The 18,164-nt window shown below is 36.6% G+C and overlaps 1 protein-coding gene across 3 annotated transcripts in view; it reads left to right on the forward strand.

Moving 5' to 3' along the window:
• MTA3 (metastasis associated 1 family member 3) overlaps window positions 1-18,164 on the forward strand; it is a 133,522-nt gene that overhangs the window by 97,638 nt on the left and 17,720 nt on the right. For all 3 annotated transcript variants that reach the window (XM_030235477.2, XM_030235475.2, XM_030235478.2), the window contains exons 17-18: window positions 9,065-9,096; window positions 16,261-16,415. In XM_030235477.2, coding sequence (XP_030091337.1) covers window positions 9,065-9,096; window positions 16,261-16,415 — 187 coding nt within the window. The remainder of the gene's footprint in view (window positions 1-9,064; window positions 9,097-16,260; window positions 16,416-18,164) is intronic.

The raw sequence follows: 18,164 nt of genomic DNA on the forward strand, positions 1-18,164 counted from the left end.
TTGCTTGTGTTTTATCCAGCTTCTCTTCAATACCAGATCAGCTTGAGAAGTGGTGCTTTCTGTCATTTCCCTGACCACAGTGTGCTATTTGTGCAGTGAAAGGTTTTGCCAGCCTCCAGAGTTTTTGTGTTACTATAAATACACTCAAAAGCTTTTTTGATTCCAAAATACTGTTGATTGCTGCAGGTTTGATTGTGTTGTATCAATTAACAGTATCCAGAAGGCCTGATATGGAGATGATGACAGATTCTGCCTTTCAGTGCATGCTTTGGTGAAATGAGCAAACAAAAAGGAGCATGGGGAATTTATATTAAATCTCATTTGCTGTTTTCATAATCTTAATGTTATTGACATGTAAATGTCTGCATTTTCAAGTTTACCTTTTTCCCAACAGTATTAGGTATTTGTTGTGAGAAAACCACATAAATATATTTACTTAAGATATACAGTATTTCACAGCATTCAAATAAATGTTTCTGGGTTGTGCAAATATATATTTAGATTGGCATAATTTAAGTCAATCTTACTGCCTAGATGAGTGCCTTATTTTGGCAGAATTACTTTTTAAGCAAATTAATAATTATTTGCTTTGAGTATAGCAGTACATTATGGAAATGGCACATTTTTATGCCTCTTTGGGGAAGATTATGAGAAACATAGTTAATATTTAGTTAAATGCTTTTAAGCATAATAAACAAGAATATGATTAGCATTTCTTATACAAGTCTTACATTGTCTTGAGTTCTGCTTTTAGCCAGTGCAGCACAACATTCCCTATCAGTTTTCCATGGGTGCAGCTCCGGAAAGGTTTTGGTGCAATTGATAAATGAGTTCCCTCATTTATCTTTTCTTAATGGGGATGTTGTGCCCTGATATCTTGTTATTGTCAGTCATGGACATGAGTGAAATACACAGTTTAAGCACTGTGTATTGTAGCTAGAGAGAGGATCTTGTAGGTTTTTGTGTCCCTTATTGGGTGGAAGAGTTTTGCTGGATGGTCTTAGAAAAGTGTTTTTCATTTTATTTTCAAACAACAGCAGATCTTGCATTCCATGAGAGGTAATAAAAAATGCCAGTGAACTGGCAAAGTACTGTTCTGGAAAACTCACAGTACTTTGAGAAGTTTTTGTGTAATATACAAGCTGGAGCTTTTAACTACTCTGAGATGCAGCATTTCAATTGCAGCTGAAATTAAAGTCAGCATAAGATATTTAAGTGGTTCTCTGCCATGAAGATAGCCTCTTTCAAGTGGGAAAATTCCATCTTCAGAAAATCACGACGTTGCAGGAGGTTACATGTATCCAATTTTGTTACTGCAGTTGATGATGGGAAGATTTAGGTGTGACTGTAAAGTGCTTTAGATATTTTGAATCTGATCTTTAAATTACAGTGTCTGAAATTATTCCAAGCAATTACTTTCTCCCACAAGCTGCTTAACTGTGAGCAACAGTGCATCCAAGTAGTCAAATTTTACGTCAGCCTATTGTTTTGGCAGGGTGAGTAATGATCATTTTGCTTATAGTATTTGGAAACATCAGGTAGAGGTATTTTACACAAGAATAATTTCTGTCATCTGGCATGCATTTCCTTCCCTTTCCTGCATGAGAACCAGAATATCCACAGGATGGCCAGGGCATGAGCATCATTAATGAGGTACAGAAATCTGTCTGTGCTTGTTGATACCATTTTCATATTGTGGGCAAAAATAAAAGAACCAGCTTTTCATAGCTGAAGAGCCTCAGATCAACAGCCCTGATCCTCCTCTCTTCCCTGCCATACCTTCGGTGCTGTATTTCAGTCTGAGATGTCCTGCTGCCTTCAAGAGGATGCTTTCTACAGTCACATTTCTGTTCTGGAATATACTGAGGTGTGCAGCAGGTACATGAGGTATCTAGGAATGAGGCAACAATTTTGGGGTCTGTTTTCCTAGGAACCCACACATCTCTGGCCTGGCAGGATGAGAAGGTGACATGAGAAATTGGCAAATGGAGAAAAACCTCAAAAAAATGTTCCTTCTCTCTGAGATACTGTTTTGGTCTATCCTTCTTTCTATGCTTATGACTGATACTATTGGCTATTCAGGAGGTGAGCAAGGTAGAAAGGCTTAGGTTTCACTCCTAGTTTTCCATGGGGAATTTATGACAAACAGATGGAAACATAAGCAGCCTGACAGACATACAGGGAGACTAAAAACTTTCCTGTCCCAATTTTTTTTGAAACAGAGAAAATAATAATAATATTATTATAATTAAGTTCATTATAATTAAGTTCACATAACATTATGTGAAAGTGCATTAAAGGAAAGGAGGTTTCACTCTAGGATGGAATTTTTCAGCAGTGAGTGAGTTGTTTGTTCTTAAAGGTATCTGATTGTTTTTATCACAATACTGTGTTTCAGTAGAGACAGAGATGTTCTGCTGTGGTGGCACAGGAGCAGCATGGATTGCACATCAAAAAACATCTGGTGCTCTGTTACTTTAAGAAAGAAACCCATAAATTTTTTCTTACACATTAATAAACTGTAAACCTACCAAAATTGTTATAAACCTCCTTTGACATTCTAGTGATTTCCAACTGAAAGAGTAGAAATGAGTTGTGGCAAACAAGCTGCCATGTGAAAATTTGCCATTTCTTCCATGCTAAAGCACAAGGTATGATTAATGCTGGGTTGTGTATACTCACTCTTCCCAGAAGTGAGAGACAAAAGCTATATATTGCTCCACAGTCAGTTTTCCCTCTGAAGTTTGCTTAGGACATGCGTGTTCTAGCTTTGGTCTTTGGTATAGCCAGAAAATGCTTAAAATATTCAGCTGCAGATTTCTCAGTCAAATGTGTGCACTGATATTGATGGAAATGTGAGCATGGAAAATAGATCTCTCAGGAAAAAAATGATGCTGTGTTGCTGTCATTTACTGAGGAAGGGAAAGGAATATGAAAAGGTGTTTATGGCTCTTAGTTACTTCCCAAAATATATTGCTTTTATGCTTATATCTTTATAGGAAATGCTTAAGAGCTTAGTCCTGCCTTTCTATACACAGTCATTAAAACCATCTCTGACCCTCAAGAGATTGACCTAAGAACCTTTTTACATTTAAATTTTCCAACTTGCACAAGAGTAGCCAATTTCTCTCTATTTTCACTGTGCAGTTGGAAGCAATAATTTTAAATATTTATTAGGAAACTAAAATGCTCTGAAGCTTACATTTCTGTGGTTAGTAAATTCTCTTGTTTTTGCAGAGGTACAAGTGATGATACTGAAGATGATGAACTACTGACAACTTCCAAAGCCCAAATAATGTGCCTGGAAGGTGACACACGCCTCAGTTACCCCAGGATGTTATTGCTGACATTGTCAGTCATTTGTAGATCTAAGCCTCTGCATCTTATGTTTGCAAATATCAAGTCAATTTTTCCCTATTTAAATTTCTATGCTATAAAACAGTGAATTGATGATTCCCCGCTTCCCTCTTTGGTGGTCATTTCTCCAAACCCAGTGATGCAAATGATATTGTGACTTAACATTTTGTCCAAAAAAATAGAAGAGAGATATCTTTTCTCCACAGAATTTCTTAAAATTGAGAAAATTATTACTGTCTCACAATGTACATTATCTCACATGTACATTGAATTTACATTACAGTTATCTTCCAAGTACTTGAGCTCCTCTGAGTACAAATAAAAGGACAGTCTTCCATTCTCTGATGACTGCTTAAACTGCAGGGTATTTTTCAGTGAGAAAAGGTAAGCCCTGTAATTTGCCCACAGGAGTGCTTGGGAGGAGCAAAAACATTTCTGCAAACCCAGCTTTCCTTGGATTTCCTCTGAGAAAGAACTGCTCCTAAGCACATTGTGTATTTTTTAAAATACAGACAGCCGTTACTTTTGTTATGCCAAAGTCAAAATACAATATCCATTCAACTGAAATGCTCAGGTTTACTGTGTCTTGAGAAATGTGAATTATTTCCCAGGGTGAAAGTGCATTAGAAATTGAATAAGGCACTATTATTGGTTCCTTTGGCATTTATTCCTTTCTTTCAAAAAATCTGTCTTGGGTTTTGTAAGGCTTCTTTGCCTACAATTGATTCACAAGAAAAGCAAAAATCCAGAGTCACATTCATGTTTTAAAGCCCTACTTTGAGTGAGCCATAGATCACTTTGCTTTTCTTGTGCCAAGGAAATGAATTCTTATGAGAAATTGGTGTGTTGCATCCCTGGAGTCACCAGTGCAGCACATGTTTCTGGTACCACTGGTGGCAGCAGGGATCAGAAGGAGCAAGGCATGTGGGATCCCAGGTGGAGGGAAGGGCACTACATGGTAAACTGCCCCATTTCTGCTGTTGAGTCAATGTTTCTTGTTTTAATATACAGGTATTTTGTATATACAGTATATACAAATATACGGTATTTTGGAGACATGAAACTGCAGTAACCTTGGCTCTCCTAACTGGCAGAATGAATCAGCTCTTCAAACAGGAAACAACACTGTAATTAAGTTAACATTTGAACCACAATGCAGATAGCCAGAGCTTAATTCCTACAATCACTACTTTCCCCTAGTATTATTTTAAAGAATTACAGCTGCAGAAAGAGAATCCTGTTTGTTTGATAACAGGATTACCAGCTTATTACCTCCTGAATTATGGGTTCTAAATTCAAGATCTGGAATTCATACTCAAAGTGCTTCTGTGTATGTTTTGTGGCTAGTAGGTTGATTATTTTTTGGAAGCTGTGATTGCAGAGCAATAATTCCTAACAATTTTACTACATAATGCAATAGGGAAGGCATCTTTACAAAGTGCTTAGGCAGTGGAACTGGAAAGATCCTGTGTCTGGTCTGTGATATTTGGTGTGGTTTTTTGTGGAGTTTTTTTGGTTGGTTTGTTGTGCTTTTTTTTCCTTTTTTTTTTTTTTTTTTTTTTTTTTTTTGTTTGGTTGTTTTTTTTTTTTTCCTTTTTATTTTTCCACCTTATATTCTCTCCAGTTTTTAAAATTTCTGTCTTGGGAGAATAACAGTCTTCCTCAAAAAATCATTCTTCCTATCAGCCATACATATGTATTTATATATTTTTATTAATGCTTTTGAATTACAAATGTCACTTGTTCAATTGCTACAAACTGGGAGGGAAAAAATCAGTTGTGTTTGGTTACTCAAAACATTCCTAACCCAAATGGAGGAGAAGTAATGAAGCAGTCTTGCTTTCTCAGTTTTTTTTCATAAAGTTGTCCTCCTGAGTGAAATTAACCTTTAAAGTCTTATGCTGAGATGTTGCTAGGATTGAACAGTTCTGATATTGCCAGTCTGCCTTGATTTTCCACCTGTTAAAATCACATTATCTTCAAGCATATTTATTCTGGAAGTTTTAGAAGCAGGACATGTTTCACCCAGTACTATTGTCAATGATCCTCTTACATAAAAAAGAGAAATATCAGGAAACTCTGTTTTCTATCAGCAGAAATAAAGAATACCACATATACAAATAACACATGAACAGCTGGAAAAGGGTTCTATATGTAATAAAAAATAGCATGTTGCTGGGAAATAATATGTAAACTTGAAATAATTCTGTAGCTGACACCATCCCTAAGCAGTGCACTGTTTCTGATTTAGCCTTAAAGGGTTTTACAGTGGGAAGTTTTATGGTGTCCTACTGCCTGGAAACTGGGAGAAACACTTGATAGATCAATATAGTTGGTGAAGCACATTCTAATGTGAGGAAATGTCTTCTACAGCTTACTCATTTCTGTTTGAGTTCAAATAAATATGTTGTAGAAAGTCACAGGGGCATCTTAGGCTGTTTCTGTTGGTGGTGCATCAATTTCTCCACAATAATAAACTTATGAACATCTTGGCAGCACTGAAGCTGCATTTGCTGAAACTCCCCCACATCACAGCACTACAAACCCTTGTTAGTGGTGATGATGTCTGGTCACTTCTGCTTCAAATGGAGCAATCCTCTTCCCTGGCACTCACTGGCCTTAAGGGGAGAACCAGTCTCCACCCTGGAGTTCCCTTCCTACTGCAGGGTGCAAAACCAGATCACTGTCTTGCACAAAATCCTTTGCTGCAAGAACTCACTCATAAACCAAGTGCTCACTGCTGCCAGTTTCACCAAAATTCAAGCCAGATTATATAAATTCTCTAAGGCATCGTGGAATCTGGCAGATAAAAATGAAAATCCTAAGTTCTGTTGTCTGTTCTGTTCAACACCAAGAATTTTGTGGTTTTTAAATAATATCTGATGCCCTGAAGCTGCAACTGGAGTTTGCATTGGTGTGCAGACCTTTTGTAAAGGTTTCTAATGCTGTGTGACTGCCTTTTTAAGCAAGGGCTTTCTTCCTTAGCTGCCTTAGTAAAATGTTTTCCACAAAACTGGCTGGTGTGTCCATGCATAAGTGTTTTTCAAAACCTGCCAAGTCAGGCTGTAATTATTTTCTGGCAGAAATTGGTGTCTGCTCAGTTCTAAAATCTGAATATTTGTATATCAAGTATATAAGACTTTAAATTTTGTAACAATGGTACCTTAATTAGTAGTTTTTGCTAATCCTAGAATCTTTTGACTATATTTACTTTTTAAACAGTTCTTTTCCTACTTTTGTATTTATGGATATACTCAGGTCTCTGGCAACTGAGATGATATTTCAGTATCTACAGCAAGAAAAATACATGCAAAAAAAAAGAGAATGATTCTGTTGCATGATATAACAGGGATATTTACAAATAGAACATCTTTTTTCACTCCTTGGCTGTGTTTTATTATTAGGTTATCAATATGGCAATATCCTGGAGTTAACAGCTGCTGGCACTGCATTAACAGTGTCTGTCAGGTTCTTTTCAGAAATGCACTCTTTAACAATTTCCAGGAAAATTCACTTGTTCCTCAGCTCATTTTAGGGAGATCTTCTCAGCTTCACAGACAACTAAGTGAGAGCATGTCTGTGTATTTTGGGACAATCATGGCTAAGCACAGTTTTTATAGATTTGGCACATAGAGCTATGCCAAAAGCACAGCACCTCTGAGTAAGAGGGAAGGTTTCAAGTATCTCTGTGTAAAAAATGTGGATTTTTGTTTGTGGGCTTTGATCATCTGTAATGTATCTCTTCTGTATTTCAAGAGAAGAGAAGCCCCATTCTTTGTGTTTAACTTTGTGGATGATTCTGCCAACATTGGGGATTCTTCAGGAAATATTGTGCTCTTGGAGATAAGGTGGTTGGGGTTTTTTTCTGGATATTTTTGTTTTTAAATGGAATTAATCTTTGTCTCAGTCATTTATTATTCCATTAATACAGTCTCTGTGTTTTCCCAGGAATATTCAGGTCCTGAAATGTTATTTTACTGGGATGTTAAAAAAAATGAATTAATAACAAAAATTACTTGAAGATAAAAATGTAACAGATTACAGAGTTATTCACTCTGCTGTGATCTTCTCTCACTCTATAAGGGTGCCAAATTTGTTCAAGTATCAGGAAGCAGTAGACTATCACAATATTTAGTTCTTATACTGCCAGTTTAAAAATTGCCTGGAGGACTGGTGACCTAAATATATATTTATATATGATAACTTTTGCATGAAAAAAGATGGCTGGTGGAGGAGCTCACAACTAAGATATTGCTGGCTTTACGTAAATATTCACATTACAGTACAGTCAATGTGACTTTAGTGATATAAATACTTCTCATTTAAAACTGATTAAGGATGAAGACTTGTACAAATGTAAATGTAAACTAGATACTGGAATTTCTGTTGAATGTTGGAGTTTAAAAATAGTTTGAGATGTTTAAAATGCCTTACCTTTTTTCTATCAGCAATTGAACTATACCTTCAGACTAAGGTGAATCTTAAAAATGAAAGGGAAATGCCACTTTAAGAGTGTAATTACTTTTTTTTTTAAGAGAGAGATATGCAGCTATTCTCATGTCTTTTTAATCTCTTTAAAACAATTTGTAACAATAATAAAATCCCTCAAGAATTCTTTGTGTAAGTGATACTAGTTGGAAACCCTGTAAGTTGCAATTTGGAGCCAAGACAAGAATTAAAAAAAAGTAATTATTTATCATTTGTCTTGCTTGCAGACAAATGATAAATAATTATCATTTGTCAATGACTGATTCAATTCATTCAGGCTTGTGTACATTTTATAAAAACATATAGTTTTGATAAATGCCCCTTCCTTAAGAACTCTCTGTAGCCAACAAGGTGTCCTATCCAAATTTTTGAGCAAGTCTATGAGACTGCTGGTAGTATAATCTTTCATCATATAGACCAGCAGTGAGTTTTCTTGCAGGTTTTTAAACTGTTTATGTTTTGTTACTGAAGTTGCACTGCTTTGTAAAAGAACAAGGTCTCTAACATGTGAACTGTACCATCTTGAAGCCAAAGAGAATGTGATTCTGGTTCTTGGGGAAAGTAAAAAACAAAAGTAATCTGAATTAAACAGCAAGGTGAAATCTAAGTTTAATTATTTGCCTAGTAGTGATTGCTCTGCAATTTATATAACTATAACCATGAGCTCAGTTGATTGACTCCTGATTTATCATATGGGAGAGAATAATTAACTTTTGTGCATGTTGCATTTCTCAAAAAACTTTGTCAGTTTCAAACTGAGCATCCACCTCAAAATTCTAAGAAAAAGGGTTGTCTGGTTTTACAAACCTTTTTTTTTGAAATGGGAATAGCAATGGAATTATGTTGATACTATCTGTATCTTTGTCTGCTGAGCTAACCATTCATGATGCCATATGTTGAAAGCAAAATGAAAAAACCCCTCACTTTTTCAAACCTGAATTATGAATTAATTCCATTTTTATATTTTCTTGCAGAAGAGGATAATTCAGCAAAGAGAACAAGTGCAGTTAACAGCACATGATAGAATGCCATATATATTCAAGACCAATGATGAGTCTCATGCTCATTTCATGAGAAATCTTTCCAGTCTCTGCATTTTTGATGTGTTCACTGTTGTAGCTGAGCAGTAGCATCTTAGCCTTCAGGGTGAGCATCAGAAGACAGGGCTTTTGTGGATAAAGAAAACATTCTAATGTGCTATGGTTCTTTTATTTTCCAGAATCATCCAGCCATACAACAAGAACAATCATGGTAAGTATAGAGGAGATTATAGGTATTAATCTGCCTATAACTATGATATTTTTCCTTTAAAACTATAGTAGTATACTAAGCCATTGGCTTTTTTTTTTTTTAATTCCAATATCATTGTAGACATAAAATGAGTCTCTCTTTATTTCATGTGAAATCTTGGGGAAAAATCATAGATTAAAGAGCTTAAGAAGTACCAGTGCAGTCAGTTTGAATAGCTGAAAATTTCAACTACAATTCTATGTTCTATGTTGAAGTAATTTTTCATTATGTCAAATTAATGTCAATAAAATTTCTTGCATTCTATCTATACCACATGGGGCAGAGCATATTTAAATTTCAGAACAATAGCTAAGTAATTTGATTGCATAACATTCCTCAGAGGCTGGTTTCTGACTTTACCTTGAGTTTGATAATTTGGGTTCCAGAAACAGGGAAATGTTTATGAGGATAGATACACCTTCAAAAATGAGATTGGAAAGGTTCATGGAAAAAAATGTCACGCACTTAGTGACTATCTTGCATTTTTATAGAGTGAGAAATGTTGATATCTTTCTTTTTCAAACTCATAATGAAGTTAGGTAAGGGCTGAACAACAATTCACATAGAGAAAACCTTACTCTGACAGAGAATGATTGATGCCTGTCCTGTGGGTGTTTGAGGAGAGGGCTTTGGGCTTTTGGAAAATACCAGTTTTTGAGGTGAGTGTTAAAATTTTAGCATAAGCCCCAGCAAATCATGACATGAGCTTGTTTATTTCCATTCCTACAGTTTTTAGGATGTCCCTTCCAGTTTATATCTTCTTTATGTATGGCACTTATGGGACAGGTAAATTCCCCCATGGATTTCTTCATTCCACAGGGGATAAAGGGTTAATAAATTCATTGACTTTATCATCAATGGCCATTAATAATCCAGTGCAAATGAATTATAACTAGGTAAGGACTACAGAGCACAACAGATTTCAAAATAGTAGAGATGTCTGGAAAAGTGATGTTTCTGTTTCCTACTGGATGTGATGTAATCTTTCTTGGTCATAAATTTGTTTTAAGTACACCCATTCCCAGAGAAGATGCTCCATTATTCAAGTGTATTCCTCTGTTATAAAATTTTGAAAGGGATTGAAAACTTTTCAATGTTTTTTCCATGCTGCATTGGTTTTGGAAAAAGAGCAGGGCAATTGTGTTGAAGCTGGTGAACCCTTCACCCTGCTTTACCTTTATTCTTTTTTTTGTCCTATTAACTGTACTCTGAAGATGCTCAGTCTCTCTTTTCCATTAATGTATCAGAACAGTTCTAAAAACTGAGCCAAAAGAGTGAGGGTTTTTCCTGTATATTTTTTTTTTCTCGCACCAAAATATGTCCCAACTTTTAATGAGAAAAGGAAAAGGCTTTAAAATAGCTTGAGTTCTTGAGGTTCTTGTATTTGAACCTCTCCAGACCACTCTGCTGACAGCTCAGATGGCTCAGACCTCAAGTGAATATTCTGCAGTCAGTGTGCAGTAATTGTTCATTGCACTTAAATAAAGGTAGAAATAAAAGTAAGTATTCTTCTTGGTGAGAAATTGCTACAGCAATGTCTGCTCTACTCTGCATCTAAAGCATAACTGAATGTGTAAAAGACAATTTCTGACTCCCCAGTGAGTAAGTAGAAACTGTCAGTGAAACCAGGAAATATGGTATTCCTTGCATTAGAAACAGTGTGAGATGATACATTTGATACAGATGTAGTAAAGCAATGCTGCTGAGAGCCAATGTAAAATGCTGCTGCAATAAATGCTTACTCTGAAATTAAGTCTCCTTTTTCTGACTGATTACAGTTATATTGTAACATAAAATGTTAAAGCAGGACCTGTAGTCACCAAAATGTGAGAGGTATCACAGCAAATTTGTATTACTGCCTTGGCTGCTTTGATGTAAAAGAACTTTTGTCTTACCGAGGGGAAGTTTTTGCACTTTAAAGTTGCATTTATAGGAGTTGAAATAATGTAAGGCATTAAGTCTGATCCTGTCTCTGAAAATTCAGATTTATGCTGAAGTCAAAGCCAGCAAGGTATAGAGTGTGCTCTGCTAAAAAAACAAAGTCTGGTTTTTCTGAGGACATTACAAGAATTTTTCTTCTGTATTTAAATGCAGTGATAGCTGCCATTTTTTGTTTCAGATTCTTGTTCATAAAAATAAAAACCCAGAAAATATTTGAAGCATCTGTGTGATGAGGGGAGAGGGAGAGCATGCTCTCTTTTAACGATGAAATAAATTTCCTTTTATTCTGTGCATAGTTGCCTAGCTTAATCTTTCATTACTAATTTACTGATTTCCATAAATAACTATTTACTTCAAAATTATACCTTCAAAGACATGATTGATTCAGAGCTTTTATAGTTTGTGTGTGCCATATATGACAAACAGGGACTATAAACATTGCAGTATTTTGGCCCAGAGGCTTTGGCAAGTCAGCTGTCATCTTTTAGGAGGGTTGTTTCTTTTGGGGTTTTTTGATGGGCCTGTTTCCCTTGCACAGAAAAGTGATTGCAGCATTGCATTTTCACACAAAACACAAAATTTTCAGCATTACAACTGTTGTAGGTGTTTGTAAAAGGTTTGGTGGCAAATCCAGAGGTTCCAAAGTTATACTTGTGTTGAGTACTTGGTTATTTTCTAGTATATGATCTGTTGTTTGAACATCTTTCATTTTTAATAGCCTTTGGGTTTCTAAATGAAATTCTATACCCAAAGTGGTTGTGTGCCTGCATACTATTATCAACATTTGCAACTTCATGCTGTGTAGAGATTTTGGGTATTAATTTTTGCATTCATCTCACATTTCTATGAATAAGTAAACCAGCCCCAAGCCTTGCTGCTTATTAAAGGTATAATGCTAATCCCTTTGGAAATAGGAATACTTCAGGTGTGGCAAAAGAGAATCAATACCAAAAAGACAATCAATAAAATGATTTAAACCTAAGGTAATTCTAAACTTGTTTAAATGATGTATTGTATAATTAGGTCAATGCAAAATATATGGAACCAATTAATATGGGTTATTGCCAGTCATCTGAGCATAGCTGATTTCTTCTAGTGATTTCTTTCTCCTTGTAGAGAGCTTCTTTTGCTCTGCTTGCTTTCAATTGATTTTTTGTTGTTGTTGTTTTTTTTTTAAAGATACAACAACAACAACAAAAAAAACCCTAAAAATGTTAATTTAAGGCAAAGGGAATGTTTTCCTTTTAGAAACAATGGGAGAAATATAAGATATCATAAATTGAAATCTGCTTAGGAGTTTATGGTAGTCTAGTTAAACATTCCTTCAGCCATAGTACAAATGTTCACTGTTAATTTTTACACTTTGAATTACTGTGAGTGTTATGTGTTTTATTTCAAAGCTGAATGTCCTTTCAGATCTGAGTGTCTTTTCAGAATTTTTAGTGGCTCTCAATGAATAAATGTTTGACCACTTATATAGCAGTGCAAATGGGCAAGTTATTGGCAGGATCCTTGGCTAGAATTTAGGATCTGGGTCCCATTTCTGAATTTGTAAGGATTCCTCTCTTGTCTTACCATCATGCATTTCAGTGTCTTTGTACTCCTCTGGGAGCCAGTGAGGACAGGATATGTACTCTTGATAATAAAAATGCTATATTAAATTGCCACTTTAATTTAAGGGTTTTTTTGGGTTGGTATCCAGACTTCATTGGACTCATAGCTGCCACTGAGCAGATGTCATGTGTGTAGTGCTCCTATGCAGTCATTTCCTGGATTTCCCTGCCACAGCAAAGCCTTATGGCAGGTGTACCTTGTTTTGAAAGACAGTTGTAACTCAGTGCTGCTGCTGCTCCCAGAAGATTTGACAGGGACAAAGGCATGCAGCTCTTTTGTGAAGGAATCAGCTGCATTCCTTGGAAGCTGGAGGTGTCTCAGTTGTCCACTGTGAAATGAGTGCAGATGGGAAATTCATGCCCCTGCCAGGTGAGTTTTGATGAGCAGCACTTGCAAGCAGCAGAGAAATGGATCAGCAAGGGGCAGGTGAAGCTGCACAACCACCAGTCTTTATGTAAAGTCCTCCTTGCTGAAGTCCTTGGAAGGATTGTCTTTGTTCACTCTGCAGCTTGGACACCACCTGTTTGACAGGTGAGACTCTTTCCAGAGACTGAAATATTTGTGTTCTTTAGGGATGTAAACTTGCCTGAATCTGAACTCCCTTTGTCTTGAGAGGTTTTTTTCTCCTGATGTCTTTTGAGCATGGAACAGTTTTGTCACAGGGGAACAAGAGATTTCAGTGAATGTGCTCAGACTGAGGTGAAGAACTAGGGAGAAAGGAGTCACTCATCACAGAGGAAGATTTGTCCCCAATGCCAACCCCTGATGCTCAGGTGCTGCTCTGATGTGGTCCTGGCATGCAGACCCTTAACACCAGTGGCTGTGTTGCAAACTCAGAGCACAGCTAATGATGTACAGACTCAAAATCAAAGCAGCAGCAGCTGATTGCACAAGGTGTTGTTCTGAGGAAATTACTGAAGCTTTTTGCAGGAAGAGTTTTAAATGAGAAGGACTTCTGTGGTAGCACAGGGAGTATTCTTGAGGCTTTCGTAGCCTTTCTGGCATAACTGTGTTCTAGGAGGGACAATTTGAGTTCATCATCATCATAAAAGAAAAGCATTTTACTTTGTATGAAAGTTCATTTTGCTCTTGGTGTTGATATTAGTGACAGTGGCATTGAATGCTCATTTTCATATGCATTGGTGAATATATTTTTTGAGAGGGACTAATGAGCTGATTTCCTGGTCAAGAGCTTCAATTGTTTTTATTAACATGAAATTAATGTGGTCCCTAGCACAGACTGGAGAACAATGGTCTTATTTTCTCTTGTCCTTCTGTGAAAGTAATTAATTTCTTCAAAAAGCTTGAAAGTGCTGGGGTAGAAGGGAAATAAAAGACAAAATTCTAACCAATTTGATGCAACAGAAATGAGATGATATTGTAAGCCTTGTGTGGTTTTCTATAATGTTATCTCTTGCCTGGAATGAGGGTTAGGGGCTAATAAAAGTAGAAAAAACCAGAAGTTCAGAATTAGTTGCAATATCTGGCTCTGCCAGGGGGAAAAGTGTCGGGAAAAGACAAGTACTTTTTCCATCAGGCTTTACTGTTTTTCAGAGTTTATGCCACAGGAAAGACACTTTTTGTACCTTGTACATTTTCTGAATGTTTTTTCCTGCACTTCTTACCTTGACTAAAGGAAACATTCCGTGGTGTATTAGAAAGGAACCCATTAAAGATCTGATCCATGAGATACCTTAAACCCATTATGGAGCAGGGAAGCACAACAAAAATATACCATTGGAGCCCTGGAATGTTCCTCTGTAGTGTGTGGCACAGGAAATTGCCAGATACAAATATTGAATGGGAAATCTGATGTGTGGCAATGTTTTCCATGCATCACTCCTTACTCTCTTTTTGAGAGTAAGGAGTCATGCATGGAAAACATTGCCACACCACCCTCTGTGTACAAGAAGAGATCAGTTAAAAACCTTGATGAATTTCTAATTTCATAGCACCTATGTACTTTATCCTGAATTTATTCTAAATAACAGCTGAATTACTTCTAGTAGTATGTCATTTGTCTTTTTCCCCACCAGAGCCAATATGAAAAAATATGTGAAAGCCAAACTGTAGTCTAGACACTGATTGAAAAAATGGAAAAAACTTAAGTAAATATTTTTAAAGGGCTACAAAGATAGATTAATGATCCTGTGTGCAACAATTAAATTCACCCTAAATCTTCTTTGTTTTTAAGACAAAGGAAAATAGTTTAGCTCCAAGAAAGATTTATATGTGACTCACTGAAATATGATGTCTTGTTTCTCCTCTTCTTGTTTGGTTTTGTTACATGAGATCTAAGGAATCACGGAGGAGATGGCTCAGTTACTCATAGCAGCATAATGGATAGATGGAAATTTTCTGGCCAATGCATAAAACTTGTCCTACTTGTTTATATTTTCTGGCTTTTGTGGTTTTATGCTGTGATTTAAGAGATCAGTTCTGTGCTCTGTTCTGCTGGTTTTGTGGGTGCTACCAGTCCCTCCTCACTCCTGATCCCCTAATTAGGGGGTATTCCCACGAATCTGCAGCACTGGGTACATATGGGGAATGTTACAAAAATGCTATCAGTAATGTGGAATTCTGGTGTTATTTCACCAAGAAAATAGTACTTCTTCTGAAGAAAACATGATGTTGAATCCATGTGAGATAAAGTAAACAAATTTTCATCTTTGTATGATGTCTTCTACCATAACTGGTTCTGTCCAATTGTTGTTAGTCCTGCTGCTAATCGATTACGTGGGAAACACGATTAAGATTTCCAAGATTAACATTTTTGTCATGGTGTATTCTTCCAAAACATTAGCTACAGATGATACAGAAAACATTTTCACTCTCTCCCCATGTGCAAGAAGGCAGCTTCTCTTGTTAGATCTGAGTCCTTGCTCTCATTGCACAATTACTCTGGGTAAAGGTTGAGTGGAAAATCAATGCATCATTTTCAGTTTGATGTTATTAGCTGTGAAATGAATGCAGATGTGTTGCAGGTAGCTCCAACTAGATAAAGACCAGTGAGGAAACCTAAGAACCATGGCATCAACGTGGTGATATAAACCTTTGTTTTCCTGCTTCCATCCAGGTTAACAGCAGGACCAAACCACTTATCTTATTCAGTGACTTCTATTTAAAAAGAAAGACAGGCAGAGTAAGGACTTGCAAAGTGAGAAGTATGCATTCTTTGAAATAAGTTTAATGCCATAGTTGGATGAAAAAATAGGTCTTGTGTCTAATTGCTTGGGATGTTATTTTTTTTGCTCAGAAAATGTTAATTCTCTCCTAAAATCAATGGGTTTCTATTTCTGAATTGCTTAGTTCATAGCATTGACTCATGCCTCAATATCTTTTTGTATAAAATGGCATTAGCAATAGTTAATTTAGTTTTTAAAGAGCTTTAAAACCTATGCATAAAACATGTCAATGGGCCCAGGCTGGTTGTTATCTTACCCCCAGGTACTGATTGAGGCTGATGAGCCAGCTTTTGAGATGTGTGTAGGCTGCCCTTTGCAGCAGAACTTGTTAATGGAATTATGCTCATTCTCAGACAAACACCTTTCCCTTTTATTATGATTTCAGCATGCTGCTCCCCACATCCACATGACTAATGGGAAGGCCTTGCAAGCCAGTGCAAGTGCCATTAAGGCAAGCACCATTCCAGTGATCAAGAGACAGAGGCAAAATTGGCTTGATGCTTCAGATGATGGTTTCTTTATAGCTACAGAAGAGACCAGGTAAGAAAAAATGAAATCTTAGCAGGGAATGAGGCCTCACTGCATACATGTTACTGATCCACTATTTCAATCACAGTGTTTGACATTGTTATCTGAGGTTGCATTACAGCAAAGAGCCATGCTTGGCACATGTCAAACTTTTCATTTTCTATCTGCTGATATTATCAGCATTTCATTAATAACATTTAGTGCTGCTTCTCTGTGGCAAAGATTAGAACTTTTAAATTTCACTTATTTCAGTTCATACACAAGTTTAGGGCCCCTCTGATCATCCAGAAAATATAAATGCAGTGTAGGTTATCCTCTGAAATTTTCAGAACTTGAAAAATAGCGTACAGCTGAGAAATATATAGCTGATAGCATCTTTTCCAGGCTAGAAGTTTATTTCCTTTAAAAGAAATTGAGATCATAATCTCCTTCAACCTTTCATTTACAGATTAATTGGTAAAATTTAATGAGGTTTTGCTTTCCCCAAAAGTGTTTGATATCATGGAGGAATCACTATTTTTCTGGAGGTTCCTCTATTCTGTTCTTGTCTTCCCCTGTCTGGCCCTTCCTTGATTTAATTCAGACTAAGACAAGAAGTTACAGTCTGTTTTTTTTTTTTTTTAAAAAAGGGCCTGTTTAAAAACCTTTAATATCTTGCTTAATTACAACAAGTTACATCAGACTGTCCCTCACTTCTGTGATTATTTCACAAGCCTAGAAAATCTGGTAGTTGAAGAAAAATGTAAATAATAAAAAGAGGGGAGAGAAAGAACATAGAGATAAGCACGGAAAACGTGCACATTTAATCCCATTAATGGCAGATTCAGCCAGGAAAGTTAACATACTAGCACATGATAATCTGGTGGTTATTTCAATATAATTCATTATGGAATTTCTTGGGTTTTTTAATGAGGAATGCAACAATTCAGAGAGAGTGATGAGGCTGATGAGCTCTTAGGCTTCTGATTCCAGCCCAGATTGATGGCATTTGGAGAGTTGTTTGATACAAAGACTTTAGTAATATCAGACTAATCCCTAGCAATTGGATCCTGAAAGTGAGACTGATTGACTTTGAAGTTTTAGAATTTTCAATTCAATTTTTTCCTAGTGTTATAGAGAAATGCCTGACAAAGGATGAGAAGTCTTACATGGGCAGTGATCTCTCCACTGATCTGGGAGGAAGCCCAGACAACTTACCTGGACTAGATGTTTAAATTGCAGGTGGTTGAAGTGTAGTGTGATGAGTCCTGGCTTTGCAAATCATTCCTCTGTGATAGCTCTGCTTGTTCTCATCCTAGGAAATCCCCCTCCCCACTCCCAGGGCTGCAGACCCCATACCCAGACCAGGCAGAAAGCAGAGCTCTTTCTGGCTCTGCAGGCAGGGTGGGGCACAAACAAGGGGCTCAGTGCTCAGGATTCTGCTCCTCTACTCCAAGTAATGAACAGTTTAAAGTGGCTGGAATGTGGAACAGAGGGAAGCTGGGCCTCACTGACATTCCTCAAACAAGGAGGTGCCTGAACCCGTGCTGTTGCATCACTCTAGCAGGTGCTGGAGCAGCACAGCAGGAAATGCTTTTTTCCCTTTCAAACTCTATTTCACATGAGATCTGTTCCTTGTCTTTCAAAGAGGTTTTCTATTTTTTCTTTTATTTTTTGGTACTTTTCTGTCCTCAGACCATCTCCATTGACCCCTTCCCTCACATGTGTCTCCTTTCTAATTTTTTCCTTTGTTTCCTTCCACCTTTACTCTGAGATTATTTA

This window comes from Serinus canaria, chromosome 3, assembly GCF_022539315.1.
Source record: "Serinus canaria isolate serCan28SL12 chromosome 3, serCan2020, whole genome shotgun sequence".
Taxonomy (NCBI): domain Eukaryota; kingdom Metazoa; phylum Chordata; class Aves; order Passeriformes; family Fringillidae; genus Serinus; species Serinus canaria.